The following is a 27971-nucleotide window of genomic DNA, read 5'->3' as shown; positions in this document are numbered from 1 at the left end:
GCAAGCTCTGCTTATTTTTCACTTGTTTGAAATTATTTTTTTCAGTTATATTGGACATGAGCAGTCCCAAATAAAATATTAAAATCAGTATATGGATACATGGATTCATTCTCCCGGTTAAACCATGTAAAAAAATTACACTTCACTCCCAGGGTATCCCAGTTTCCTCAATTAATGCAAGGAAAAATTAGACACGTCAATACATAAAACTTTTTGTTGTTGTTGTCTCATACTGTTAATGCCTACCAGGATAAAGAAACTGTACAGCAGTCACAAAGTAATCAAGCTTTTCTGAGCAATATTCATTTTTGTATCAAACTATGCTGACTTTATTTGAATATTAGGTAAAAACTGACCACTCATACAGTGAGTTGGGTGATGGTGTAAAACTGAGGGGGAAAAAAACTCATATTTTAGGGTTTTCTTAATGATAAATAATCATTCACATTAAATATACTTTGAGCGTAGATTAAACCAATTCGGCGTTTAGTAAATGTGGTACTTTGCATTTACCTCTCTTACTAAAATGTTTTAGCTGCTGTTTGCTAGCACATCTCCACTAGGAAACCAAACGTGTTATGACGGTAAAAATTACATGCTGTACTAAACAGACATTTCTTGTTTCTTCTTCTTCCTGTTGATCGCTGCTACCTTTAACATCCCGTTGGTTCCGCCGGCTTGTTTCCAGTCGGACACAATAACAGTAATGTCCGGGAAGGTTGTAGCTATGTCCATGGCTTTATCAACGAGTTTTTATTAAATTGAATAAACGGTGGTAATGAGATAAGTAGTAATTTACAGAGTATTTCCTCAGTATGGAGCCGATACACAAAGAGCTACTGAGAAAACACAGACTTCTGCTGGCGGACGAGCTGTTAGTCGGTGATAGTATCGTTCCGTTTCTGTACCAGGAGCAGATTTTAACTCTGACTCAGGTGGAAACTATCGATTCACAACCGAGCAACAAACACAAAACCCTGAAGCTGCTTGACATCCTGCCGACCCGCGGGCCCCGAGCCTTCGACTCCTTCCTGCGGTCTCTGGAGGAGGACTTCAGCTGGGTCCGGGACAAACTGCTGCTGGAGCTCCAGACGCGACATGAACCCGAAACCGAGCCTGGACTCGAATCTGGATCCACGGGTGAGGCCGGACCTGAAGGTGTCCAACAGCACTTAGTTTTTCTTTTAGTTACTTTACATTAGTGTCTGTTATAGTTGTTTCAAAGTGAAGTTGTGGCAACAAAACAGATAATAATTACCATGGTTACGTAAATAAAACAAACTCTACATGTAAAAAGTTATGATATACCTGTTGCAGATGCAGATACCGTTTATTAACAAGAGGGATTCAATGTCCATCAGTTCAAGAAATGAAAAGAAAAAAAAGCAAATACAAATTAGAACAAATTATCCGTAATTATAGTACCATTAGTTAACCTTGAATTTTATTTATTTGTCAAAAACAGGACTTCACAATTATGCTTTTTTTTTTCATCGAGCACACTTATAGATTAAAATGAGAATCTCAGACTCATCAGACCTATAAGACTAGGTCAGTGGTTACAACCTGATTAAAAATATATGAAGCCATAGTTTATAACCATAATAAGTGTGGGCCTAATCTGTGTGTGTGTGTGTTCTAAATCAGAGATAAGATAAGATAAGATTCGACTTTATTTATCCCACCCATTTCACAGTTGGCTAACAGCAGCTACATACAACAAGCAAGTGCAGAGAAAAAGTTAGACATACATTTTCATTGTTGTTTTTGAATGCAGAAATAGCCAATATGTTGTATTTTCAGAAGCTGACTAGGTTTAGTTTTGGTCTTTATTTTGTTTCAATCTTATAATAATAATAATAATAAATTAGATTTATATAGCGCTTTTCTATGAACGCATACTCAAAGCGCATACAGTGGATCCATTATTCCTTCACTCAGACATTCACACTCTGGTGGTGGTAAACTTCATATGTAGCCACAGCTGCCCTGGGGCAGACTGACACAACAGCACATGACTAGGATAGAGCGGGATTCGAACCGCCAACCCTTTGGTTATTGGACGACCCACTCTACCTCCTGAGCAACAGCCACCCCAATCTTACCTGCTTGATTTGCAAGAATATGGAATAAGTGTGAGCCAAGATTTTGTATGTCACCTTATGACATCTTATAACTGACATGGTATCAGAAATGCTCTAAGAGCGAGATGATCAGTGCCATGGCAAAGTTTAAACCGCCAGAAAACTTCAACTTTGAGCGGCCTGGAGACTGGCCTGCCTGGCAACAGAGATTCACCCGGTACAGGTCGGTTGCTAAATTGAACGAGGTGGACGACAAGGTCCAGGTTAGCGCGTTAATATACGCCATGGGTGCCAAAGCTGATAATATATTCAAGTTGTTTTCCTTTGGAGAAAGAGAGGACGAGAACTACTATGATACCGTGCTAGCTAAGTTTGATAGCTACTTCATACCGAAGACAAACACCATACATGAGAGAGCATGTTTTTACCAAAGAGTTCAGAAGCAGGGGGAAGTGGTGGAGTCATTCATACGTGCGCTTTATGAACTGAGTGAGAACTGTGACTTTGATGATAAGAGAAGTGAACATATTAGAGACAGACTGGTTGTTGGAATCCGCAAGCTCTCCAGACATCTACAGCTCATGTCCGACCCCACGTTGGAAACAGCGGTGCAGATGGTGAGGCAAGCCGAGGATGTCACTCACCAGATCAGCCAGCAGAAGCAACAAACAACGTTCACCGTGCAGGAGGTGACACACCGGCGGCCAGCGAAGAGAGGTGGGAGACAGCAGCAAGAGAGGAGCGACAGGCAGGAGTGGGCTCAATCCAGGGATGCCAAGTGCCATTGATGCGGAAAAGAAAAACATAAAACCCCAGCTAAGTGTCCAGCAATTGACTCTGAGGGTAGGAAATGCAGGAAAAAGGGACACTGGGTGAGACAGTGTTTTTCTAGATCAGTAAGAGAGGTTAATTGTAACGCAGATAATGAGGAAAACTTTTACTTAGGAGCAGTAAGTAAAGTAAACCAGGGCTGTGCTGAGCATTGGACAGAACAAATAAATATAGAATATACACCAGTGAAGTTTAGAATTGACACAGGAGCTGACATTACTGTAATGAACCTGGAAACATTTAAAGCCCTTAAGCCTAAGAGAAAGCTAGGTGTGACAAGCAGGCCACTAGACAGTCCAGGTGGGACATTAGATATTGTGGGACAATTCACTGCTAGTACATTATGTAAACAGAAGAAGTACATCTTTCATATACATGTAATAAGAGGAGTAACAGTCAGCAACCTCTTTAGCAGAGAGACAGCAGTAGAAATGGGGCTGGTTAAAAGAGTAGGACAGGTTAGAGCAGCAGCAAGAAATCAGGGAACACTTAATACTGAGCCAGTAAAGATCCACCTGAAAGAAGGAGCCATGCCATATGCTGTCTACACAGTGAGAAGAGTTCCTCTACCACTTTTTCCAGAAGTGCAAGCTAAGTTGCAAAGAATGGAGGAACAGGAAGTGATGGAGAGAGTCACGCAACCTACAGACTGGTGCGCACCCATGGTGCCAGTCATGAAACCAACAGGAGCTGTGAGGATCTGCATGGGGCTCCAGAAACTGAATGAGAACATTGAAAGAGAGCGGTACCAACTGCCAGCGACAGAGGAGACACTGGCAAAGCTGTCAGGGTCCATAGTTTTCACCTCACTGGATGCAGCTTCAGGCTTCTGGCAGATACCACTACATGAAGACAGTAGCCTCCTAACCACTTTCATAACACCATTTGGGAGGTATTGTTTCAAGTGGCTGCCTTTTGGAATAAATATTGCTCCTAAAATATTCCAGCGAAAGATGAATGAGCTACTGGAAGGACTTGAGGGTGTAGCTGTGTACATGAACGACATTATTGTGCATGGGAAGGACATGGCTACACATGATAAACACCTGCAGAGCACATTGGAGAGTATGGAGCAGGCTGGACTCAAACTCAATAAGGAGAAATGTGTGTACAGACAGCCAGAGCTGAGATTTCTGGGCCACATTGTTGATGCAAACGGAATGAGAGAAGACCCAGGTAAAGTGAATGCCATCAGCGAACTACAAGAGCCTACAAATGTTCAGGAGCTGAAACGTACTATGGGCATGATTAAATACATGAGTAAATACGTACCAGACCTGGCAACAGCAGCGGGTCCTTTGTATGATCTACTGAGAGGAGACACCATCTGGACGTGGGATGCACCACAGCGACGAGCATTCCAACAAATGAAAGAAGCCCTCATCACCGCACCTGTGATGGCTCACTACAACCCACAAACAGGCCGCTATTTCTGTAGATGCAAGCAGCTGTGGGATGGGGGTGTTCTACTTCAGCTTTATAGAGAAAGTTGGAAGCCAGTAGCTTACTGTTCACGGAGGTTGACAGATGCTGAAACCAGTTACACACAAATAGAAAAGGAGTGTTTGGCAGGAGTGTGGGCCTGTGAGAGGTTTCAAAAATACCTGGTGGGCATAGACAGATTCAGACTTGTCACAGATCACAAGCCTCTGGTGCCACTGATAAACAGTAAAGATCTGGACACGGTGCCAGTGAGGTGCCAAAGACTCTTAATGAGACTGATGCGATTTAATCCCAAAGCAGAGTACGCACCCAGCACTTGTCATTGCTGATGCTTTATCTCGCACCCCAGTAAGTAACAGAGACAACACTACAGAGACTGATGTTGCTTGTTATGTTAATGCAGTTACACACAGCTGGCCAATCTCACAGCAGAAACTAGATATGTTAAGATCTGCTACGCAGAAAGATGAGCAGCTTCATAGTGTGCGAGAACTAATTAAAAATGGTTGGCCTACCAGAGTGAGCAATTTAAACAATAGTGTAAGAGACTGTTATGCAGTGAAAGACTCATTGTCATTATGTGAAGGTTTGGTCACATTAGGATGTTCCACATTCTATGAGACAAGAAATACTCGAACGCATACATGATGGACATCAGAGCTTACCTAAGTGTAGAGAACGAGCAAGAGAAACAGTGTGGTGGCCTAACATATCTGCGGACATCAAAAACAGAGTTGAAACTTGTTACTTCTTCCAGCAGAATAAACATGCGCAGCGTAAGGAGCCACTAATACCTACACCGCTACCTGATAGACCATGGCAAAAGATAGCCACAGACATTTGTGAGTATAACAGCAAGCAGTATGTTGTCATATCTGATTATTATTCACGCTATCTAGAAATATTACACCTACCATCCACCACAACAGAACAGGTTGTGAATAGGTTAAAAGCAACATTCACAAGGTTTGACATCCCTGAACAGATTGTGAGTGACAACAGTCCACAATACACAAGTGAGGACTGGAAAGCCTTTTGCAGACAGTACGACATTGTGCATATCACATCAAGTCCACACAATCCAAGAGGAAATGGACATGCTGTTCACACCGCGAAATGCATCCTTAAGCAGGAAGATCCACTTTTGGCATTGATGTGCTCCAGAGCAACACTGGCGACATCTACTGGTGTTAGCCCAACGGATTTGCTCATGGGACGCAAACTCAGAACCACTCTTCCATCACTGAAACAGAATCCTATTCCCAAATGGCTAGATCAAGATCTTGTTAGACACCAGAGATGCTGAGGCCAAACAGCAGCAAGCATTCTACTTCAACAGAAGACATGGTGTGAAGAGGCTGCCTCTTTTACAGTCTGGAAATCATGTTTTGATGAAGCTGGATGAGAACAAGACATGGAGAGGACCAGCATAGGTTCTTCAGAAAAGTTGCACTCTTCGCTCTTACCAAGTTCTCTCTCCAAGGGGAGGAGAGCTGAGAAGGAACAGACGACATCTCAAACGGTTACCATCAGTTAACACAGAGACTGAGAAAGCAAGCACAGAACCAAATGAAACTTAAACACCACATCAGGGCCTTAGTCAGGGACTGTGTGAAACTGAGAGACCTGAGACAAATTCTCAGGAGAGTCTGGGAGTAAAGAGGTTTGGAAGAGTCTGTAAACCTGTGGTTAGACTTGACATGTAATTTTGATGTAATATATTGAAATGGCACAAGAATACTTTATGTTGTCTGAAAATTAAAGAGAAAAGGAACAGAAATATTATTGTTGTTTCATGGAGAAGAAAGTTAAACTGTAGAGTACAGTAAGTTTAAAAGTGTAAGTTTAAAGTTGTACAATTTATGATGCCTTATACTGTTTGTGTTAACCCTTTAACTACCCCACTAAGAAGAACCTGATGAGTAACTCAACCATATGATTGAACAAGCAGTTAAAGGGTTAAGGGGTACTGTAATGGAAAGAAAAGTTAAAAGCTAAGTATAATAGTTTCTGTTTGTTTAAAATGTGAGTATTGAGAGGGATGATAATTTGAGGGGGAGATGTCAAGGTATTGGATAATAGAAAGACAGACATGCTGTGTAGCCAATCAGAGAGCAGGAATCAGAAAAGACCAGGAAGAAAAGGTTGTATGACTGCACACTGTTAACAAGACTGTTCACCTGCGAGTTAATAATAAAAGTACAGGTACAAATAAGCTGAATCGGCCACAGTTTATTTTGACACTTTTTACTACACTGTTTGCACTGTCAGGTACTAGTGAGTGACAGTATTTCATTTCAGCTTGCGTATTTCTGTAAATACCATGTGAGAAATGACAAAGAAAGGAATCTATCTGTCTGTCTGTCTCTGATAAATCACTGTATGCTATATATTAAAGCCATTTAATATTTGTGCACCATAAATCGCTTCACATTGTACAACAAGTGCAGTGAAGGAAACTAAAGCTAAGCTGATTTTGTCTGTAATTCTATTAATGTTTTATTGATAGTTTTAGTTTTAAAAAAGCTTTAATTTTATTGCAATGAACAAAACCATTATTTCGCAGCTAGTTTTAGGTATACTTGACCCATTATCTATTGTGGTAATTATACAGCAGTTGATGTTTTAAAAATAACCAGAACATTTGTTTCACACTAACAGGAAATAAACCTGCCTCAGACATAACGCAATCTCTAACTTTAAACTAATACAGCTAAATACACATTATTGAGAGAAAATAGAAAGTTTTGCCACAAAATTATTGTCCTTAAATAGTCATTTTTAAACTGTCACATGAAACTACCGTTAGTTTTGCTTCACATCTCTTTGTCAGTAGTATTCTGATTTTTTTTTTTCTTTAAAAAAAAACATCAATAGATAAAATTTTGTAAAGAATGAATTTGAAAATGTGATCTTGAGTCACATTTTCATTATTTTTTGATCAATGTGAAGCTAATCCAGTAGCAAGAATTGCAGCAATATAAGCAGTCTGTCATTGAGGAACTGCCTGTTTGTGTTCAGAAAATCAACATCTTATTGTGCATTATGAACAGCAGCTGACCTCCATCTGGCTCATTTTGGAAGAAAAACGTCACAGGGAAAAAATGCTGCAGCACATTTGTGCTTCTCAGTAACCAGCTCCTCTGAGGTGTTTGAACACTCAGTTGCTAAAGAACAGTCAAATCGGGTTTGGGGAGGGTGGTGAGGGGGAAATATCTGGTATCATGTGATGAAGGTGGTGCTGCAAACATCCAGCACTGCAGCTTCAATAAACCCAGATGGCTCCTGCCAAGATTCCTGGAAAGCAAGAGGCAGGCAATAAAAAAAGGAGGAGGAGGAGTGGGGCTCAGCTGGAAAACATATGCTGGCTTTGCCTCAGTCAGGACTTTGTACGTCTGATATATCTCTGACACCTGTAGACAGAGAAAGGCTTACCTGCGCCTTAACTTCCAGACAGGGCCAGCTCCTGGCATAGGCCATATAGGTGGTTGCCTAGGGTGCCAACAGCTGGAAGGGGCATCGCTGGTAGGCCAAAAAATAATAATTTCTCATTATTATTAAAAATAATAATAATAGTTATTATTATTATTATTATTATTATTATTATTATCATTATTATCATTATTATTTTAAATAACTGTTTTACGTAAAATGTGGTGTTTGGGGTGGTGGTGGTGGTGTGGGGGGGGTCTATTTGTCGGCTAGTGCACCAAAATGGCTAGAGCCGACCCTGCTTCCAGAAATACTAGGAAGAAGGTGTGCAGTGCTGTAAACTCCACTTGATAACACAGTGTGCCTTTGTGTAACAGTCACTTGAAGAGATTCGACTCCTTTATGTGAACAATGACACCGTATCGTAAACCACTGAAATCTGGTTAAGAGTTACAAATACAGACAATCATGTGTGAGTATGTCTGTGTAAAATGTATTTATAAATGCAGTATGTAACTGTGATTGGTAGAACTGTTCTGTTAAACCCAGTGGCTGCTTCTAGGAACAGTGCCCCAGTCAATGCCAGGCCATTTTTTGTGACTGATCGTTTATGTGCAGGGGAACTCCACTCTTTCCAAGAATCTAGACTTTCTGTAGTCAATGATTGATTGTCTAGTTTTTAAGATATATTTTCCATGACCTTTGCTGAGACTTTGGAATCCATTCTATGAACTATTACAACCTCACAAGGACTAAATGTCTCAAAAGATAGTTTTAGTTATAATTTTGATTAATTACTAAAGATATAGATAGATTTTTTTTTATCACAGTGGGGAAATTCATATGCCATCCATCTGATGAAAGAAAAGAAAAAAATGAAATTGAAAGAAGTATTTAATAAGTGATTTACAGAAAATTCAGTGTATCGAGAGTTTAGTCTCTAGTTTCTACTCCATTGACTAACATGTTGTACAGTTTGATTCTGAGTGCATGACGGATCGTCTTTAATGTTTAGTCCTGCATCGTAGTGAGGTGAGTTTTCCACTGCAGCTGCTTCGTTGGTTGGTTAGAATGTGGTAAAGAAGACAATCTGAAATATCCAATAACACTAATTACCCAAACATTGAGCCAGCTTTTCCACTAGTTTCTCCAGATGTTCTGAGTACGCAGACCGCAGCACTGACTAATTAAAACTATTAAACTAATACGCAACCAGTTAGAAATCTGGGAAAAGAAGAAAATGTAGACTGTCCTCAGTGGCGGAATTAATTAGTCACCGTAGCTAATTTGCTGGTTCATGACAATTGTACAGGGAGTTATTTAATATAACTCACCAAATTTCCCTAAGGCTTAAAGCTATGCATCATTAAAAGATTGGCTGCTTTTTGACTGGCAGCTCTCCCTCCACAGAGTCAAACTTTTGGAGTTTCTACATAACATAAATGACATAAAACATGATTTTGTTCCTGACACACAGTTCTACCTGTACTTGTAACACTAACAAGCAGAGCCCGACCGATTTATCGGCCAGCTGATTAATCGGGCCGATTATAGCATATCACCAATTAATCAACACTGGCCAATATGTAGCTGATATATTAACTTTTTTGCTGCGCGGAGATTCTGTATCTCGCTGCTCCTGTGTGTGTGTGTGTGTGTGTGTGTGCGTGTGTGTGTGTGTGTGTGTGTGTGCGCGCTGGCCGGAGAATAAGAGGAACTTTAAAGCAAGTTAGTTTCACTTTCACTCCTGCTCGGACAGTGACGCTATCACCCCCCCACACACAATCACATTATCACGGAGCTACACCACCCCCCTCCCTGGTCGCGCGCTCTGACAAGGATGGACTGCTTACCCCCGTCTTATGAAGTATTCACCCCCCCACATACACCCATGTCCGTGCACTTCTTGTCTACCTCACAGTTTCATTCTGCAGGCAGGTCTGGGTGTTAATAGTGTAGGGGAGACCGGGGACAGTTGTAACACGGGTCAGTTGTAACTCTTGCAGTTGCTCCAATCAGGAACAACTTAGGACTCATGTAATTCACTCCGCACATGCTCAGTTTAGTCCTTAGTCCACATAAGAAGTTGTAGTGCCATGAGGCAGACACATCAAAATTTGTGAGTGAAAACATAATTGTGTGGTAAGTCATATTTTTTGCTTTAATTATTTTTGTGATTGCATAGTTTGCATTTGAAAGTTGTGTAAATTATATTTGTGAGATAAACAAAGATTTATGAAACTGTTTATCTACCTGCCCACAGTTATCTAATATAAGATTATTATATCCTGTGTAGATCAGTGTTCTTATTTAATATATCAGCCAATGTATCGGTTATCGGCCAATATATTGGATATCGGCTTTTTTTAGCTCCCAATATCGGCATCGGCCCCAAAAATCCCATATTGGTCGGGCTCTACTAACAAGACAGTTAATGGCTAAAATTTACTTAGGGGGTCAAATGAGTGGCCATTTTTGTCAAAAAAAAAAGTTGTAAGAAATGCATAGAACTGTGTTGCAGTTAACAGTAGTCGTAGTTCGGGCAGTTTTAGGGATGCACTTATATATTGCTTGAACCTCAGTATCAGTGTATGTTATTTTATTTCAGTGGCTGGTATTTATCTGTTGTTTTTTTCATAAATTTATAAGATTGAGCTTATGCTTATTCAAAAAAAAAAATGTGATGAAAATTAAAAGGTACCCGTAGCAAATTTCCATTGCTACCTGTTTCAAAAGATCGTGTATAATACTAGTGGTTCCGTCCGCTAACTTAATTTATAGGCCGTTGTAATGTACACATTAGTACTAAGTCACGGCTCCGTCATTCATGCATGGTCATGATGCCTCCTTCATAGGCTATTAGAGCACCAGTTATGATGTAGAGATGTTGTTTTGTCCAATTACCTGGGCTGTGATGGACGGGTGACTGACCCCGTGCAGCAGACACCAGTCTAAGATGACACATTATTGGCCAGTGCTGGGTCACATCCCTTGGACAATGGCAGAGTGCAAAGCTTACAGCTGCACAAACAAGCGCAAACACGTGCTTGCCACTCAGTCTCTCTCACTGACTGCTGCTTGTTTACTCACACTAAATCACCCAGAATTAACGGTGGTACATCACTTCTGGCCGGCAATGGTTGCTCCCCATAGGTTCTGCCCCAGCACGTAATTCACATAATAAAAAGGTAGTGCGTTTATGGCGACTTTTATTTATTTATTTAATTGAATTTGCACCTCTGTTGCATATGAGTAATACATACACCACAATTAATGTCGCAAGCATGACCAGTACAGGTGCCTTTTAAGGTAATCTATTTGTATACATACTGTATATAATGAAAATTTCTGACACAAACTTTTAAAATTTTGGTATCGGTATGTGGTGTTGGCCAGATTGCCATTTTAAATATCAGTATTGGCCAAGAGTTATGCAATTTGTAATTTCATCCCACACTGTTCCCTAGCTTGTCTAGTTTTTAGGATATGGTTTTCATGACCTTTTCTGAGATTTAGAAAAGTCATGGAACCATCACAACCTCACAAAGACTAAATGTCTTAAAAGATAGTTATAGTTTTAATTTTAATAAATTAATATAGATACAGACATAAATTTGCTTTATTAACCTTGAGGGGGAAATTCATATCATCGATCTGTTGAAATTAAAAGGAAAAAAATTAAATTAAAGTAAGTATTCAGTGAGTGTTTTACAGAATAGTCAGTGTATCATCTATTTAGTCTAGGTATCGGCATGTGGTGTTGGCCAAATAGTCATTTTAAATATCAGTATTGGCCTAGAATTGTTCAATCTGTTCCCCAGCTTCATTATTTCCACATATGGTTATTTCTGGCTCTGAAAAACCAATATGGTGATGGTCAAAATCAGAGCTAGAAAACAGCAGTCAGTAAACCAGGGGTGATGCCTCAGTGGCTGTGCTCCTTTCTTCAGCACCTTGTAATTTAGACTCCTTTTCCTATTCCTGAATCTGTTTTCAGACTTTATCTAGCTTGTGATGGAGGATTACAGCTAATCACATACACTTTCAGAGGGAGGGTGTTTCTATTGGCTGTTCTGCAAACACTCATGTTTATCTGGTGGAATGAGAGAGAGGAAATAGGAGGGTGTGTATCTTTGCATTTTGGTGTTTTTGTTTTACCTTTTCTTGTTTCTGCCAATACTTCAGTGGCAAACGGTGTGGTGACGTCATAGAGACAAAGTTATTGGAGCTCAGCTGCACGGACAGTCAACAAAACTCTGGACTTTAACACACAGAGGCTGCTGTTTGTTTCTGTTTGGAAGCAGTTAATGTCGTATCTTTCTGTGACTGTTGCATAACTATACCCATGGCTAAATTTATAGTAATGCGTGAAATTTTTTGATTTGATTTTCAAAATAGCTGTTGAACACTGGTACCTTTTCTCAGCTGCAGGTGTATGTGCTTAATTCTCTGAGGTTATATAATGCCGAAAACACAGTCCAAGACACACTACCTATGTCACAGTGACCTAAAAGAAAACAAAGTGGGATGACACATAGTACAACCTGCATTGATAGCAGAGAGATGATAGTATTTTTTTCTCCTGTTGATGATGCTGTTCATTGAACAGATACCAAATGATACATAATGAACTACTGTGATGAATGTTTCCAAATAAAGCTTCTTATTCAAACTGGACACAACCCTTCATTTTTTTTAATCATAATTATATCTTTACTCTCAGGTTACTTGGGTGGATGTAAGTAAAATGTACAGAAGTTAACAAGAGTCACAAGAGACTTATTAAAAGCAACTGAAAATAAAAACAGAGGTCAGGTTATCAGAGTGGAAGAACTGAGAACCATTGTTCTATGAGTCAGTATTTCTGTTAAATATTCTATTTAATGTCCTGTGTTAAGCGTCCATGTTTTCTCTTGGCAGACTTCTCCCTTCCTGATGACTCCCTCCTAAAGGTTCCTTCAGACCGGGAGCTGTCCCGCCTCGCAGCCCATCTCGGAACGGAGTGGGAATCAGTTCTGTTGGACTTGGGCCTGTCGGCAGCAGCAGTGTCTCGTTGCCGTGCCGACAACTCTCTCAGCATCCACGGGGCAGCACTGACCGGCCTGGTCCAGTGGAGGCGGTCTGAAGGGAAGAATGCCACGGTGCAGCGGCTGCTTCAAAGCTTGCAGGCCGCTGACTTTCACCCGTCCATCCTGCAGAACGTTCTGCTCTGACATATCCGGATGTTACTTTTAGAACTGAGAGTGGGATTCTGGTCTGGACAGGACATGGATTAAATAACACATCTACACAAAGGACTAGTGTGTCTGCAAACCCATAATGTGTTCATCCGTTTCTCATCACTCAGCTTCCTTTAGTTGTAACTAATAAAACTCATAAATGTCAGTAAAACATAAGGATTTACAGACTTCTACAGGTGGAAAGCAGCTGTAAGATTCAAGAGCTGCTTTGACAAACATTGATCTTAAGTAGAAAGTGAAAAGAAACTAAAATTCCAGCGAGTGTTTTCTGGGAGCTGACAGTGAGCCGGGTCAAATAGACCTCAATTTTACATAAAATAAACTTTCTATGGAGGTGCCTTTTTAAACCTAATTTAAACCATATGTCTTTTTGCTAAAAAAAAAAAAAAAAAAAAAAAAAAAAAAAGATAGTTAATGAATTAGGATTTTTCTTCTTTTTCCATGATGTCTGACTTTTAAATCAAAAACCTGTAGACTTCAGATTGTTCAACCAAATTACACTTTACCTTTGACACTGTTAATTTGCTTACTTTCTATGCAGTAAACAAGATCTTAGTTGTCAGTGTAGCAAAGATAATCATCCTAAGTTGCAGATTTACAATTAAAAAAGGCTTAAAACCTTAAGTTGAAATGTAGTCTGCAGGAATCGTTGACCTGATCGCAGATTGCACCTTTAAGATCTTAAGTAAAGAGGTGGATAAGCCTTTTAAAGCAAACATGATCCTGCTTTAGATTATGCTTTCATCCAACCGTAGCTAAATGTAAAAACAGATGGTCTTTATTAGCTGGCATCAGATTCTACCTCGACTTCTTATGTTTTTATGTCATTGCCTCCTTCCACATGATCCTTCCTTGATCCATCTCCTACACTTTGTTTCCTGACTTCCTTTCATTCTGAGTGAATTTTTTAGCTTTTTCCTGGAAATTTGTTCGATTTTTTTGAGCAATTAGTTTGGCACTGAAGTACCTTCTGAGAGCCTGGAAGCAATAAAACACACTAACAAAGGCTGCTCTCTCTGTACTTCATTAATTCCTCAACAGCCTGCAGAGGTCGAGTTCCTGCTGAGGATCAGCTTTCTGTTTGTGTCGGGGTTTTTAAGGTGGACTGACAAGATACAACAACTGCACTGCTCAGAGTGCATTTGTCTTAAAAGAAAACTGGATATAAATCAACTTTAGGCCTGAATCTGAAGTACAGAATGTCTAAAGTTTACTGGAATGTTTTTTTTTAAATTGTATACTAATCTTATTCAGTCTAAATCTCCACAGTGAATGTGTTATTTTACTTTTCAAAGCCCTTTCAGCTGTATATGTTGGAGAAACACATCTTGTGTGTGACTAGATGCAGCGTGGCCCTCATGCGAGTCCTTTGAGTTTCTCAGAAAGCGCTGAACACTAAGCTTTATATCCTCACTGTTTCCAAGAAACTCCAAAGTATTTAAAGGCGTCTTCAGCGGCTGACATTTTTTATTGTTTTACTGGACCAAAGTGGGACCCAGACACTCAATTTCAAGCTTTTTTTAGCCTCAGACTCTTTATCTTCATTTTTAGATTTCTGCACATAGTATGATATAATTTTAGTGGCTGGTATCTTCTTCTATATAAACATTCAGAAGTAGAGCTGCTTTATTCATTGTTTTCTATTTTCTGTTAAACATAAATTTAGTCTTATTTTTGTCAAATTTTAATTGACATGGTGTCCTTGAAGTTTCCTGAAGTACACTGAGGTTTGTTTTGAGAATGAAAAGTCTTGTTTCTCCTATTAAGTTGTTGATTCAATTTTGTCATTTTATATAATTTAATAAGTGGAATAAATGTGTTTGACCTGTTGAACTGACAGTTTATGCTGAACATGTTTTATCTTGTCATTAGAATTCACTTTCTGAAGACGTCAAAAACATTTAATGCAATATAATGGATCTGATGAATCAGTTAGAAAGAAATGAAGTCTTACTTAATATTGAGCTTTATTACATTTTAACTTATTGCTTCTTCAGTTTTTTGTTTTTTGTTTTTTTTTTCAGATTTGGTGCATTTCCTGTATTTACTCCAACATAGTATGAATACTTAAAATTAAACTTGGAAAAACTGCAAAGACTGTCTCACCGTCATCTGAATATAAAAATTTACGAGCTTGTTTTGATCATTTTTAATTTTATTTTGAAATGTGGCATCAGATTTTTTTTTTTTTTTTTTTAAACAGGCTCTTTCCCTTTCTCTGCACCCAGAGCATAGAGAAATAAAATAAAGAAGAAATGTGCAAAAGAGAATAAGGCCCCCACTGAATACAATGGAGAAAAAATAATAAATAATCATATTATTCAAAGAAAAATGTCATGTTATTTATATAAAAAGAGCTTCACATTGCACAGCTTTGTATTCGGTAAATACAGTTTTGCTGTTGAAGCAATGGATTCACTGTTTGATCATTGTATTTGACACTAGATGATTTCTGAAATTCATATTTTATAAGAGCTTTAACAGAGATAAAACCATAACTTTATTCTTGTAATGTTGTGACTTTTGTCTTAAAATCTTATGATGTTTTTTCCTCAAAACAAAAATAGAGTTTCAGACTGGAATGTTTGACTGAATGGAGCTACTGAGCTTGTTTTTGCTCATTAATGTGACTGTTTATTTTTAATTACACTATGTGGTCTTAGCAAATACACAGTTGCTCAGACTTTTTTATTTTTGTCTTCTCAGTTTTCTTTGGGACTTCCAAGGGGCTCTAATATTGAGTGTGTTACAAGGTGTGGATTCTGGAAAAAGTCATCTATAAAGTCTAAAAATATCTAATGTAATAATATGTAAAATCTATATGTCATAACTTTATTTATTCAACTTCATTATTCTCCATACTGACATAAATGAAAATGAATGTCAGGTGAAATACATAATACTGATAATCCAGTGCTATCTCAAATAAAATTAAAGACATTTATAACTCTGAAGTATGTCTGTTAATGCACAACCAGGAGTCACATATTCGACACTGTTAAAATGAAAGGGTTCAAACTCCAACATGAAGGAAACAAAACCCAGTGTGTATGTGTGTTTTTTTTCCTTTGCTGAGACACTTCATTTTGATTATGAACTCCAATGAACTGAGCACCTGGAAGATCACAACTCATTTCAACATCACACACACACACACACACACACACACTCACTCTGTCTCTCGCTCATTGAGTGTGAGATGACTGCTGCTATAGATAGTTGTAAACACATTACTGGGGTGTTGCAGTTCTTAGATGACATAAAAGCACACATACAAGTGAGCCATTACACTTCAATGTTGGGTATTCATGTTTTTTTTTGTTTTTGTTTTATTTTTATTAATGAACTCCTCTGATGATTGGTTTATTGTGTTTATTTTCTATATACAGTATGTTTGTGTCTTTGCTGCAGTGAACCACATCCTTGTACAAGCATCAATCAGGTTTAATTGAACTCCACACACAAACTAAAATGGTCGAACAGCAGATTTTTCCCCAGAAGGCTGAGAGATTCTGGGAAATGGGGCTCAGATGAGAAGTGAGCTGAGAAAGGAAACATCGTGAACTACATATACTGTGACAGAAGATAAATAAGAAGAATTCCCTTGTCCACTTTGGGATGAAAACTAGTTTTAAAGCCATTTTTGTAGAACTTAAAACAAATCAAAACAGTCCACAGTTTTTCTGACGTCTGATTTTATGTGTGTAATTCAGGAAACAACATAATTAATGTCATAACTATGTCAAAAAAAGTACATTCATCTGGCCAGAAACTTTGTGTTTGCACTTTTAAACACCATACAACTATACTCATGGTGGTACAGACTGAAACATAATGACTGTAAACCCTCTCCGACGGCTGAAGGACACAGCAGTAAGTCTCTGCACTCAACGACTGTGCTGCTGTACTGAGACTGGTTTCCTGGAAGAATCTGTAGATGAACTGGAAACCAACACACACACACACACACACACACACACACACACACACACACACACACACACACAGTTAGAGTTATGAGTCACCAGTTTCCTCTTTTCAACGCTATTGGTTCTGAGCAGCTCTGAAAAAAGAAGGGGAGGAGAAGGATGTAGGTGAGTTATTGGCTGTATGTTCAACTTGCTGATTGACTCCAGATAAATAAGATGTTCACAAATCAGCTGTGAAACATTCCAGGCTACGAAACCCCAACAGTAAATGCAGACAGGGAAGGCAGGAAACACAAGATATAATTAAATGTTTGCTGTCTTCACTTAAAAATGGTTTATCTAAAAACAGCTGAAATGATTACTTTAGCATCATAAAGTCATTTGATATCAAATGCAAAAATGATCATTTATTAATCAGATCAACCCTTTTTTTATGTGAAAGTAACAAACATTTGCTTGTTTTAGCATCTGCAATATGAATTTTTGCAGCTTCATTAATTTTAAATGTTGGTTAAACATTTTTTGAGGATTTTGACATTGGAGAAGACATTAAAGAGCTACTTATAACCAGCAGACTAATTCATGAACAATTTCATCACAAAAAAGCAAATTTAGAGAACATCCTCAGTGAAGAGATGCTAATGCTAACTGTAGCCACTGTACCATTAGCGTAGCGGTTCTGGCTTACTAAAAAAAAATCATTTTATGTGTTTTCTGTTAGATTTAACTGTCAGTTAACACATTTGACATTTTGACATGAATTAATAAGTTTAAATATTCATTATATCAAACAACATGTCGATGTATAGGCCTACATACTAAAATATAATGCACAAAATATAAACGCATTATTAGCCTAAATAAGAAAAAATAGCTAGTGTTGTTGCTAAGGCACAGTATATAGATTAGAACAAAGAACAGTTGATAATCAGCCATAAACTATTCTAAATATACACAGTATATGGTAATATACAAAAATCCTTAAATTGCTAACAATAACAGCTGACTTTAGTCATCGTGTCTTAGTGTTAATGTTAGCTTAGTGGGTCTTTTTAGCTTCAAAGAAGGCTTTAAAAAGAAGCCTAACATGTTCATATTTTACTGGATTTGTACATACTGTTCACTAAATTTAAACAGGACATATAAATACCTAAAATATAAAAAAATATTTTCACCAATTAACCTAAATTAATCAACAGTTCACTGACATGGAGAAACAATAACAGAAGTTGCATTAATACAAGTTTCATTAAGATCAATCAGTTAATTTTCATTGTATTAATATTTTACCACATGAAATCTACTCAATATTATGCAACACTTTGCTGTCATATTTTTAAGTAACATGTGACTATATTTTTTAGGTTTGTCAGTATAAGTTTTGCCAGTACAGACTGACTGAGTGTTTAAATGTTCTGTTATTATTTGAGTTAATTAAATGTGAATTTTATTTTATTAAATGTGTATTAATGCAGTGTCCAGCTCTGACCTGCATTTTCACACTTAGACCAATAGGGGGCAGACTGAACCTATAAATGACCTGCAAGAACAGGCGAAAACAGGAGTGCATGACATCATACAGGTTTGACGCAAAGAAAAACGAAAGAAAAACACATTTCACGCAGCTGCATGTCAGTATCTGCAGGCGTTAAATGATCTCACTGAATGACTCATGTAATCCATAATTAAAATGACAGAAAAAGTAGATGAATGTTACATTTAAATCCCCACAAACGTGTGATGTAAAACCTTCTGCTTGTTCCACAGTGATGAAGGTGTTAAAATACATTCATATTTTCACACATTTTTAACAATACTGGAATTAAAACTGGCCTTTTTCTATTTTTTCAGGTAGGTAGAGGTGATATATGAGCACAATATATGGAACACAGTAACATCTGAGTAAATGACTGCTAGAAAGACTAAGAATTGTTATTATTTGTTTAAAAATACAGTAATTCTGCAATGTATCTTGGAAGAAGTTGATAAATGGGGAAAACCAATTAAAGTGTGAACTAAAAATGAAAAAAATCACATGTAGAGTTTGTCATGCTTAGGTATTAATGATGTGACATTTCAATCATCAATCATTTCACATTAAACAACAATTGTAGCTAAATTCAGTATCATAAAAGCTTTTAGTGCAAATATAAATTGGAAATTATTTGTAAAAGGAAAAAAAAAAAAAGAATAAAGAGCTTAAGGAAACTTTATAATCCATCCTAATCCTATAGTGGAGGATTTAAATGTTTCTGGTGTGTTTTACAGTAATATGCTTAAAATATCTTCCTTCAAAAGAGCAGATTCATCCATTTGTCATTGGATTTTTATTTACTATATTTATGATAAACTGTAAAAGTTGCATGATGTAGGAGTTTTCACAGGAGAACATGTGAAATGCATAAAAATCAACAAGACAATTCAACTTTATGTTTATGGTAGGTCTCAGTTGTGAATTTTTGGTGCTTTTTTTTCTTTTATAATATATTAGCGTTAGTACTATTCAGACAAAACAGGATATGGAAGGAGGTCTTCTGGCATTTTTCACTATTCTCTGTTGTGATGATGGACTAGCTGGATAACAAAATACATGCACACATGGTGACTAATCAACACACTATATTTTTACTTATGACACAATGATTTAAAAGCTTTAAATATACTGTATATAAGACAATTTCAAGCACGGGAGGGCTACAATGCTGCTGTTGCACCACAGGAGGGCGTTTTAGACACAGGAACAATGCTGGTAGTCCTACTATAATGCATGTTCTGTGTCCGTCCGGTGCCTGGCGTGGGGTCTGATCGATGTTGCAGCATGGGAGGGCGTACGGGTACAGTTCCACTGTTGCACCACAGGAGGGCGCTATCGTACAATGGCACCATGGGTACAATGCCGCTAGTAATAATAATAAGTGGCCCCAATCCTCTTCTGTAGAGATATGACACATAGAAACCACATCATCTTCTAGAAAAACACTGATTCACCAGTAAAACCCATGTAGTTTGAAAAATGACAGTGATCGAAGACATATATTTTTATGTTCAGTTAATGATATATTGTGCTGAAAAAGCCACTTTTTCTTCAATTTTCTCTTCTTTGATATAATAACCTTTACATTTACTCTGAGTTTTTATGGATGCCTACATAATCAGTAAATGAAGTATGGGAAAATACTTGATTTACACTAAAAGAAAAAAAAAATACAGAGGACAATATCATAATAAATGATGACCAGTCAATTTGGTTAAATTAGATTAGATTAGGTTAAATAAAAACATATTAATTTGGACTGGATTCATTTGTCACCACAGATGTCACCGCCTGTACTTTTTAAGGTCACTGAGAAGGGTCAACCTGTCCCAGGAACTGCTGCTGTCCCTCTATAGATGTTCTGTGGAGAGCATTCTTACTCACAACATCTTAGTGTGGTATAGGAGTAGCTCTCAGGCTGACAAGAAGGCTCTGGAAAGAGTCAGGAAGTCAGCCCAGAGCATCATAGGAGTCCAGCTGTCCTCTCTGTCAGACATCTATAACACCAAGTGTCTGCGCAGGGCCAGAAGCATCACCCTCGACGGTTCACATCCTGGACACAGCCTGTTCTCAATGTTGCCCTCAGGGAAGAGGTACAGGTCCATCCAGGCCCGCACCTCCAGATTTAGCAGTACGTTTTACCCAAGTGCAATACGGGCAGTGAACACATTGCAATGACAATACCTTAAAAAAGGGCATATATTTAACATATATCCATAGTGTTCAGCCAGGGTTAAAGTGCAATATACTCCACCATCAGATGGTAGAGTGGGTTGTCCAATAACCGAAGGGTTGGCGGTTCAAATCCCACTCTATCCTAGTCAGTCTGTTGTGTCCTTGGGCAAGACACTTAACCCTCCTTGCCTCCAGTGCCACTCACACTGGTGTATGAATGTGTATGACTGTTTGGTGGTGGTCGGAGGGGTCGTTGGCGCGAATTGGCAGCCATGCTTCTGTCAGTCTGCCCCAGGGCAACTGTGGATACATGTGTAGTTTACCACCACCAGAGGGGGAATGTGAGAGTGAATGAATAATGGGTCAATAATGTGGGTGACCAAAAAAGTGCTATATAAATCTAATCCATTATTATTATTATTATTATTATTATTATTATTATTATTATTATTATTATTATTATTATTATTACTTATCTCTACTGTTTCTTGGTAGGTGACATGCCAGTTTTTATTCTGTATATATATTTACACTTTTATTTTCTTCTTCTTTTAAACTGTTTTGCACTACGCACCACTAGAGTTGTCTCTTATAATTTCGTTGTACATATGTATAACTAAAGGCATTCTATTCTATTCTATTCTATTCTATTCTATTCTATTCTATTCTATTCTATTCTAAAAACTAGTTCTGGGTCTTTATGGGATATTATTTTGCCACTTGAGATTAAACTGAGGTACATGTGGCCCCTGGAATAAACAGAGTTTGACACAAATGTATTAAAGATTCCTTCCTTTCTGTGATTTCCAGTGGGAGGAGGAGGAGGAGGAGGAGGAGGAGGAGGACCTGCGCGTGTCTCCATGCAGCCTCCGGAGCGCAGGGCGGGGCGTCTCCACGCAGCAGCAGCGGCAGCGGCAGCAGCCTCATCAGTCCACGGAGCAACACCGACCTCCTGCTAGTCACCAGGCCGCGGCATGGACGTCGGAGCCTGGCCTGTTTCAGCGAATCACCCCGGGTCTGGGTCGAACCGTTGTCCGCGCTGAAGCAGCAGCAGAAGCAGAAGCAGAAGGAGCGGATGATGGAGGAGGTGCGGAGTTAGAGCCAGTCCGTGTGCGGAGCCGCTCCACGGCGCTCCGATGCAGCAGAAAAATCGCCATTGTTTGGATGCGCAGCAGACTGAGAGGAAAAATACAGACTGTACTTAAAGTGTGTGAAAGTGTTTGACTGAGAGGCAGACGCCATGACTTCCCTGCTTCTTCTCACCTTCTCCCTGCTCTGCTTTTTCCAGGTAAGATTCGGTTTTTTCTGTTAAATCTCGGGGCTTTGGAGCCTCCTCTGTGCGTGTCATGAGCAGCACCACCAGGGCTTTTACGGCTTTGTTTAGTCTAAATGGGCCATATATTGGGGCTTTTAGGGTGATATAGAAGTTCTATATGTGGTGAATAATGAATCCTTGGGTCTGGTGTTGGCGGTGGAGCGGTGAGATGGACGCGCCGTGGCAGAGCAGGTCGGTTAGTGAGGCAGCCAGCAGCTCGTTTTGTCCTGCAGAAAGTGGGTCAGTCGGCTGCAGCCTCAGTGATTCCCTGCATGTCTGTCAGCATCACTGAGAATCACACACACACACACACACACACACACACACACAGAGGCCTGCATGCTCACAACCCAGTAAAAAAAAGATGGTGCTGCTCTTCGTCTGTCTGAACAGTGGTGATAACATCCTACATCCTTTGGTTTTACCCCTACAGATGTTTAGCATCCCCTGCTTTACTGGACTGTTTCTGTTTGGTTTGCCTTATCTGATTGTTAATGCTGCTTCTTTTCAATTCATTTAAGCCATTGAAAAAGAGATTAAATGAAGAACTGTCTATTACAATCTGAAGTCAGTTTTTATTCAACATGATCTTCCTGTTTTTTTTTTTTTCTCTTGTGTGTATTTGATGTTTTTCTGTGTTTATTGCTGTAAATATCTAAAATGATTTCAAGCAAATAAAAAAAAGTAAGAAACATAACTGAACGCCAGAGCTTGAATGATATTTATTCTATTTTACAATGTGTTGTAGATCCTCCATTAATTAGAAAATAATCACTACAATCCACAATCTAAGTTGTTACTCCTTTATTAGACTAAGATTTTTTGAAAGGACTAAACAATGTTTATTAGCCATGTTTCCACTAACGTGATGAGAAAAGGTTTCTGTTTGAGTCGAGTTTTATGCTGAGTCCAACTACTGTGTTTATTTGTGTAATGTTCATCATTTAATTTTTTATTTTGGCCCTGTGATCTTTTGCTAATCATGACCAAGCCTTAGCTATGGCAATAATGGAGCCTAAATGCAACAGTGCTTTTTTCTTTTCATTATATAAGTAATGTTTCTGATTTCAGATTTTCTTCATAGGTGTCATTTTGAGAGTGACTTGAAATCAACATACGCTGTTGTTTAGCGACAACTCTCCACTAACTAATTCATTCACTCCAAGGCAGCTGATCGAAACACACCTAAATCACATTTTCTTTTTTACAACATTTCACCAAAAATTCCCTCGAAAATAATATGGAAACACAATGTGATCCTCACTATCTTAACAAAAACCATATGTGTTCTTTCTTTAAATATTAAACCATGTGCCGTCCAAGTTTACAGACTGACTTAGGATACTTGTTTAGGTTGTAATTTACCACATTCACTAAATAATTGTTGATACAGCTGTTAAATCTAAAAAAAAAAATCATCATCTGAACAGCACAACCCTTTATGGGGTCTGGGTCAGAGAAGTTCTAGTAATGGGACATATTATGATTTCAGTAGTTTGTTCAGAGGTAGAGGTTGAAGTTGAATCTTGGTGTTAAAAATCCCGGTTTGATCCAGTATGTGACATGTGACAGGCAGCAGCTGTATAAAAACAATGAAGTGAGTGTCCGCTTGGCTCCACTCTCATCCTGGATGTTGCTGGTTTTCATGCTGATCAGTGAGATAATGATCTGATTACCACCATGTGAGCTCATTAAAGCTGCTGCAGGGTTAAACTCATCTCCATATGGGAGACAGAAAAACTCATCAAACAGCCAGGGATCAACCCTATGTTAACATCAGAAATCCCATCAGGATTCGGGCTGTGAAATATTGTGCAAATCTACAAGAATCATTCAATCCACACATTATGATTATGCTAGATATCGGACACGACAATGTGAAGCGAAGACGTGCAGAGCGCTGAAAGTAATATGAAGCCAGAAATATTGTGTGTCTGAAAATAGCACTTTTATTTTACACACAGACTTTCATCAAACTGTTTTTAATTTCAACCTGTACTTTTCCCACTCAGTTTGTGAAATTAGAGAGAAAATGTTCACTGACATTTTCTTTTCTTCAAAATATTTGATGTTCTTCAGTGTTTCCAGTCACAACCACAGTAATAAACACTCTACACTGTGATTCAACATGGAACATTTGCTTGTGCTTACCTGACATTTTTGTCAGTCCATGTTGTGCTGGAAACCCAATAAGCTATCTGTTGATGTTGGTTGACTCCATTTCTAATGCCACTTTTCCACTACCGGTATCAGCTTGACTCACCTTTACTTGGCACAAATTGGCTCAGTTTACCCAGAAGTACAACCACTGCAGGTACAGTCCTCCTTCACCAAGGCTGGTTGCCATAGCAATACAGCATTGAGTATTATGCTGTTGTCTTCAGTGTTATTGCAAAGGCGATTTGAGTTAGAATTTCCAGTAAAAAAAAAAAACTTATTTTAAAGCAGCATATGACTTTCATCACAACTTTTTCTTCAAATTTGTAAAACCCTAGTGAACAGACTGCTTGTAATGGAGTTGTCTTTGAAGTTGTTTACCATGAGGGAAATGATTTAGGTGTGTAAGCATGGAAAGACTAATGGATTAGAGATAATTAGGCTGTCACTCGGGTTTTACAAATTTGAGGAAAAACTTGTGATGAAAGTCATACACTGTTTTAAGATTTTTTTTTTTTTTCCTACAAAAATGTAGTTGTTTAGACCTAAAATCTGTGATCACTTCATTGAGATTATAGCTCACTCAGTTTGCTCACAACAATGGGCCGGAACTACTAAGATCCCAATTTACGTGTACTAATGTGGTTGTGCAATCTAGCACTTTGCATGTGGGGTTGGACCGCAGTTTCTGGGTGATTTACAAAGATTGCTTGCACAAATTACAACAGGTGCAAAGTCTTGGAGACTGCCCTGTTTAAGTGAGGGTTTTGTGTGCGCTATTGGAGACAATACGCTGTAAAAACTGCTCTGGGATACACCAGCACTAATGGAAACAGTGACTGAATGATCCAGACGCACAGAAATGTAATGTTGGAGGAGTTTTGTTATAGAAGGTATTGCATGACACATTCATTCTTTCATTTTTCATTTTAAAGGTGGGGGTAGTTGGATTGAGTGACTGTCAGGCGCACATAATTTTGTCACACTGTAGCCTAATGTCGGTGCGTATTTTTAATCACATACATCTTAATTATTTTTTCTTCTGTCACTCCAAAAATGTTCACAGAAGGGTGAAAAATGCGTTCTCTGCATCTCGTTGATCATTTCAATGTCTCCTAACCACTTCCATGTGTGCGCAATTACACATCCAACCCGTTTGCACCTCCTTTTGAGACGTGGTAAATATAGACGCAGTTTCTATGAACAAATTTGCTTTCGGGTTTGATAAATCACTTTGTGTGTGCTAAATTAATGTATTTACATTTTCTCCTCCCAGCACACGCACAATTGTGTGTAAACACCCCAAATTGCATATTCATTGTGCCAAATGTACTAATTGGATGCAGACGTGCTATTTTGCACCTTTGAAAGACACAACCCTTAGTGCGCACTGTTAGTAAATCAGTTTGTACATTTTTTTGCATGTGCAAAGAGTTTACGCACATTTTAATACATGCAAACCTTTAGTAGTTCAGGCCCAATGCTTGTAACATTTTCATTCCCATGTTGCCATTTTATCACACTTATATGTTTTGACACTGTGACGATTCTGGGTGAAAAGTGTGATCTGGATGATTTTATATTATGTTCAGTATTGCTTTGTCTTTCGTGGAACTTCAGCATAGGTAGTACTAAAAATCATATCTGTTAGTAATCAATTGTTGGTGCTAATATCTAGTAGCTAGTGTTGTACATTGTTGTTAGATAATCCAACTGAGACAGTTTCATTTTGGAAATGGAGTTGAATAACTTCAGAAAACAATATTCTCCCAGTGCAAAACAAACAGCAGCATTTTCTTCACATAAGTACAAGAGCACACGAATGTTATACAGTGAACCTTTAAATAAAGAGACCAGTCCTTTAATATCAGAAATTATGTTAATATTACTTAAAATACCTAATTTTGCACAACAGCTACTCCCTTCTCATAATATTTTTGTACATTTGGGAAGGTATGAAAATTGCACAGATATCCAGATAGCAGTAATTTCTAAATGTATTACGTCACTTTTGCCCAGAAAAACATGGTGCCTCTGGACACAGTGTTAACAATACAGCTTCCTTTTAGCATAGCAGTTTTAATTTGTGGCTCTAAGTACATAGTCTCATAGTTTACAAAGGTTTGCCACTGCAATTCTGATTTTTGTGGTTCTATGATTTCTAGTTGTTGGTGCAGTGGTGTCTTAGCAATCAGAGGTTCAAACAGAGAGATTTCTCCAAATACCCTGAATCTCAGAATTTCTATTGTATACGATAGAGGGTTATCTTTAGCGCTTCCATTGTTTTTAAACCTCTCAGTGAATTTTGCACACATTTGAGGGTAAATTGCTCAGACCATCTTTTTTCCTCTGAAGGACTAGGCCTTCCCAAGATGCAAATCACATCATTATTCAAAAATTATACCTCATAATTTCCTAAATTGTTGCAGACCCAACTTTTTTTTAAATATACAAGCCTGATTGGAAGTACATTGATAAATGAAAATGAAGTCATTGAAACAGAAATAATATATCTTTTGTTCAATGAAATGTAAATCAAAATAGATCCAGAAATCAAACATTTTTTTCTGTGTATTTCCCATCCCAGCTTTCTTCCCATTGGTTGTTAGGGATGGATTTTTCAATCATTATACACATTTTTTATGATTTATTGCATGCTTAATGGCCTTAAAATAACTGTTTGATTTAGTTATTGTAATGTTGTAAATATGTGGAAGGGAATATGTAAGTTTAATTGAATTAAATAACTTAACCTACTAAATTCCCCTGAGGATCTGCCTTGTTTTTTAGTCAAAAACACCATTAACAGTTGAAAACATGCCCATAAGAACATCTCATGGTTTCAGATGACAACTTTTTTTCCCGATCTCCAAAATATCCTATTTGCGAAATGTATTTATGGATGGATGAATCAGGTATATCTAAGTTATTTCTGATTAATTTAACATTTCCTCAACTTTTTTGTTGATTATATGTAATAAAGAGGGCTTCAAATGCACCCAATATGAAAAACCATTTTATTAATACTTTATTTAATAGCTGTCAGTGTAGTGGTGCTTTAGTCTCTTATTCAGTGAGCAGAAACACACAAGACCTGACAATATGTACCTCTGTATTTGTATATATATATATATTGCAATTGGTGACATCATTGCAATACTGAGTTATTGGAATTGCACATCATAGATTTTCTTCATATGGCCTGGGTGTAATCTGACTGGTCTTGGAACTAGAGGGAAGCTGTTGATAAGGTTGAGAAGTTGTTGATTATCTACTGGCTTCCTGTCCAGCCTCTATATCAGGTTGGGGGGTTAAGGAGCCACTGTTGTTGCTATTATTGAATTAGCCAGCAGGCGGGTGAATACTTTTTGTTTTGTGTTAGGGAGGAGGGAGCTGCTGTCAGCGCTGAACACAGGCCTCTGCTGACTTCTCTTTGTTTACTTTGATTAAATGTTAAAATAGGGGAGAGGAGGAGATGGGTGGGTGTGTGGAAGTGGGGACTCCAGCTTGTCGGCAGCTCTTTTTCTTTAATTACCTGCTGAGTTTTCATTAATTAAAGCTGTGTTTTTACTCCTGTTTTGTCCTGAGGAATGGGAGGTTTCTCAGAAAAGGTGGAAAAGTACACCAACACCAACACTGATTCAGCTTCTCTCTCTTCACACATGACGGTACGGACATTTTAATTAGTTAGAGAAATGTCTTTCAGATAAAAATGTCAATTTGTGCTGGAAAATGCACATGTAAGCCTCAGGCAAACATTCCTAAAACATCCAGTTGATCAGTGTTTTGATTTATGAAGGTAAACTGACTGGTACGTCTTGATGAGGTTAG

General features: G+C 38.2%; 2 protein-coding genes and 1 long non-coding RNA gene across 5 annotated transcripts in view; 2 read left to right on the top strand and 1 right to left on the bottom strand.

Annotated features, from left to right (window-relative positions):
• The first annotated feature begins 702 nt into the window (after positions 1 to 702).
• Positions 703 to 13436, top strand: cradd (CARD and death domain containing adaptor protein). Its single transcript, XM_030150824.1, has 2 exons — positions 703 to 1140; positions 12711 to 13436. The coding sequence occupies exons 1-2, from the start codon at positions 816 to 818 to the stop codon at positions 13001 to 13003; spliced, it is 618 nt and encodes a 205-aa protein (XP_030006684.1). The 5' UTR covers positions 703 to 815; the 3' UTR covers positions 13004 to 13436.
• On the bottom strand, positions 1271 to 14137 carry LOC115430674 (uncharacterized). The gene is made up of 3 exons (XR_003936971.1): positions 14027 to 14137; positions 8836 to 8840; positions 1271 to 1283 (listed from the first exon to the last, which is right to left on the bottom strand). It is a non-coding gene; the product is annotated as an uncharacterized LOC115430674 (long non-coding RNA).
• A 7441-nt stretch (positions 14138 to 21578) lies between these two features.
• Positions 21579 to 27971, top strand: part of ptpro (protein tyrosine phosphatase receptor type O) — a 63644-nt gene continuing 57251 nt past the window's right edge. For all 3 annotated transcript variants that reach the window (XM_030149388.1, XM_030149387.1, XM_030149386.1), the window contains exon 1: positions 21579 to 21956. In XM_030149388.1, coding sequence (XP_030005248.1) covers positions 21909 to 21956 — 48 coding nt within the window. In that variant the 5' untranslated portion in view covers positions 21579 to 21908. The remainder of the gene's footprint in view (positions 21957 to 27971) is intronic.

This window comes from Sphaeramia orbicularis, chromosome 12, assembly GCF_902148855.1.
Source record: "Sphaeramia orbicularis chromosome 12, fSphaOr1.1, whole genome shotgun sequence".
NCBI lineage: Eukaryota > Metazoa > Chordata > Actinopteri > Kurtiformes > Apogonidae > Sphaeramia > Sphaeramia orbicularis.
This window is presented reverse-complemented; position numbering and strand designations above follow the sequence as displayed.